General features: G+C 41.3%; 1 protein-coding gene across 1 annotated transcript; it reads left to right on the top strand.

The window, feature by feature from the left end:
* Window positions 1–2,005: 2,005 nt before the first annotated feature.
* Window positions 2,006–2,989, top strand: LOC103294664 (olfactory receptor 226-like). The gene has a single exon (XM_008151081.2). The coding sequence runs from the start codon at window positions 2,006–2,008 to the stop codon at window positions 2,987–2,989; it is 984 nt and encodes a 327-aa protein (XP_008149303.2).
* The last annotated feature ends 466 nt before the right edge of the window (window positions 2,990–3,455 follow it).

Raw genomic sequence — 3,455 nt, 5'->3', positions numbered from 1 at the left:
GATATACAATATTTGTCTTTCTCTGTCTGACTTATTTTACTTAGTGGAATGTCCTTAAGATCTACCCATGTCATTACAAATGGCAGGATTTCCTTCCTTTTATGGGTGAGTAATATTGCATATAACTTTTAGTTATAGAATGAATAATTTCTGGCGATATAATGTACAGCAGTATATTATAAGTATACAATACTCAATTGTATACTTGAAGTTTGCAATGAGAGTAGAGCTTTAGTGTTCTCACCATAACAATAATGAAATGGTGATTACATGAAGTATCTAAACCTATGTGGTACCATTTCACATGATATAGTTTTATGAAATCGTCGCATTGTATAATTTAAGTTTATATAGCATTATATGCCAATTATATTTCAATAAAGCAGGGAAAAAACCATTTGCAGGTTGAAGTGTGAGCACATTTGGCTCCTGCTAACCTCATAGAAACAGGCCCAAAACTAAAAAGTAAAGAATTTCTTGAGGGGAAATAGCACACAGGTTCAGGTGATTATCTCCTCTCCCAATTCTCCTTTCTGATTTCCATACTCCCTTCCAATGCTTCAAGCACACAGAGGCAATAGTGGGGACACCAATCTTTTCTTCATGTTAACTCCCACATGGAAATGTCAACATTAGATCCAGAAGAGGCTTGGAGTTTGAAAAGAGCAAATTTTATTTTTGACACCAAAGTAAACAGAGAGAGTACTCTACTAAATGTAAGCTTTTATATTGGTCTTGATACTGTCAAAATAATTAAACAAGATATTAGATTAGGTGGCTTTAATGCCTTGGTAGCCAACAAAGGTAAACAACGCAACACTTAAGCAGGAGTCAATTGTAAATGCAATCATAACCAAGAAAACCATATTTCAAAACAATCATAAACAGCCAACTAGGTCTTCCCCAATAAGGCAACCATTTAAGCTTTGACCAGTCACATAATGTCCTTGCTTTGATTTCACATCTGCTCTATAGAAGCCTTGCCCCTAACTTCTGTTAGAGGAGGGCACCTAAGCACTTTCAGTTTGGCACTGCCTGAGTTGAATTCATGTTTGCTCAAATAAACTCTTAAAAAAAATTAATGTGCCTCTGTTAGCTTTTAACAAAACTAAAGGAAAGTCTAGTCTTATTCCAAGATAGCACAACTTTCAGAACCATTGGGAATCTCAGATCTGTTGCCATCCAGAATCTGCTTCATAATATGATTTCTAGGTGCATCCCAGATCCTCCTCTTAAATATTACGTTATGTATGACTTTCACTCTAGAGGTGCTGACCTTTTGGAACTTTGTTCCCTTGCAGGAAATGACCAGCTTCCCTAGCTGAGCCTCAAAGACTCCCTCTCTTGGGTATAAATCCAGGATGTATCTTATAGTTCCTCTTCCATTTGTCTGAATATTTTGGGAGCTCTGAGGTCCTGACTTCCTGGTTCCACCTCTTGCTATCTGTGTGACCTGGAATAAGTCACTTAACTCTGTCTGTTTCCTTAGATATTAAGTGGGGTACAACTCAAGGTTCTTCTGAAGATTAAGTGAATTGCTATCTGCAAACATTTTAGGAAAATGACTATACTACATAGCAAATACTCAATTGTGTTACATATTATTGTTATTCTTCCACTATGTAAAGTATTTCATCAAAACAGATTTGCAATACAGTTTACAAACTTTCATATTAGGGCATCTCAGACTCTTACTATTCTTGTTTTTATCTATGTTCTCCAGGGACCAGCTAGAGTCATCTTTACCTGGTGCTTATCAATACATGCTTCTCCACAAGCCAAAACAGACTCCTATCCTATCCCCAATACAAAGCAATTAATTCTTGTCTTCTTTTGTCCGGATTATAGAAGAGAGCAGCGGCCTCAGCTCAGGGATAAATTATACACACCACATGCATTGCATTCTACCAATATAAAGCCACCAGGAGAAAGTCTGGGTTCTTGCTGATGCCTCCTCAAGACACTCTATTCTCCCTCCTGAAGAACAGTGGGCAAGACTGACCCCATGGAACAGAGGAACCAGAGTGGGAGAGTCAGTGAGTTTGTGTTGCTGGGCTTTCCAGCTCCTGCGCCACTGCGGGCACTACTGTTTGCCTTTTCTCTGCTGGCCTATGTGTTGGTGCTGACTGAGAACACACTCATCATCATGGCAATTAGTAACCACCCCACCCTCCACAAACCCATGTACTTCTTTCTGGCTAATATGTCCTTCCTGGAGATCTGGTATGTTACTGTCACTATTCCCAAGATGCTAGCTGGCTTTGTTGGGTCTGAGCAGGGCCATGGACAGCTGATCTCCTTTGAGGGCTGCATGACACAGCTCTACTTTTTCCTGGGTCTGGCCTGCTCTGAGTGTGTCCTTCTTGCCGTTATGGCCTATGATCGCTACGTGGCCATCTGCCATCCTCTCCACTACTCTGTCATTGTCACTGGCCGACTGTGTGTGCAGCTGTCAGCTGTCTCCTGGGCCGGAGGGTTTGGCATCGCCATGGTCAAAGTTCTTCTCATTTGTCGCCTCTCTTACTGTGGTCCCAACCTCATCAACCACTTTTTCTGTGATGTCTCCCCATTGCTCAACCTTTCATGCACGGACACGTCCACAGCAGAGCTTACAGACTTTGTCCTGGCCATTTTTATCCTGCTGGGACCGCTCTCTGTCACTGGGGCCTCCTACATGGCCATCACTGGTGCGGTGATGCGCATCCCCTCAGCTGCTGGGCGCCATAAAGCCTTTTCCACCTGTGCCTCTCACCTCACTGTTGTGGTCATCTTCTATGCAGCCAGTATCTTCATCTATGCCCGGCCAAAGGCACTCTCAGCTTTTGACACCAACAAGCTGGTCTCTGTACTCTATGCTGTCATTGTACCATTGCTCAACCCTATAATTTACTGCTTGCGCAACCAGGAGGTCAAGAGAGCCCTACGCCATACTCTGCACTTGTACCAGGGCAAGGATACTGAGTTTGGGAAAGCTAATAGAGATGGATAGAAGAGAGATGTTAAGTCTTAGAAAATGTTCTTAAACTTGGGATCTATGTCTTCTATTAAGTCCAGAAGAGATTCTGGGGCCTAAGTTAGGGACTAGGATTTCAAAGGTACCACCAATGAGCTAGTCAAAGAGAAGGAAGAAGGATGGTTTGCAAACTAGCAGCTAGCAGGTAGCAGCTGGAATTTTATGTAATTTATATAAAGCAAGATTATGAATTATTCATCCTGATGGGGTTGGAAGGTTTGACTGAACAGAAGACATGGCTGAATGTTAATACAGGGAGTCCCCCTAAAATGTATACACACTTTAACAGATGATTGCTCAGTTTTTTAAATAAAATATATTTTAATAAACTCTGCCTTTATAATTATTCAACATGTTTGCATACTCTTTTGCGAGACACCCTATATTTAAACAAACAAGCCAATGTAGAACTGGCATCTCTCTACATGTCCTTTCCTGGGTT

This window comes from Eptesicus fuscus, chromosome 13, assembly GCF_027574615.1.
Source record: "Eptesicus fuscus isolate TK198812 chromosome 13, DD_ASM_mEF_20220401, whole genome shotgun sequence".
In the NCBI taxonomy this organism is placed as follows: Eukaryota; Metazoa; Chordata; class Mammalia; order Chiroptera; family Vespertilionidae; genus Eptesicus; species Eptesicus fuscus.
This window is presented reverse-complemented; position numbering and strand designations above follow the sequence as displayed.

What these genes read in the sequence shown, in the direction of transcription:
- LOC103294664 (XM_008151081.2), top strand. Translation starts at nt 2,006, where the DNA reads ATGGAACAGAGGAACCAGAGTGGGAGAGTCAGTGAGTTTGTGTTGCTG.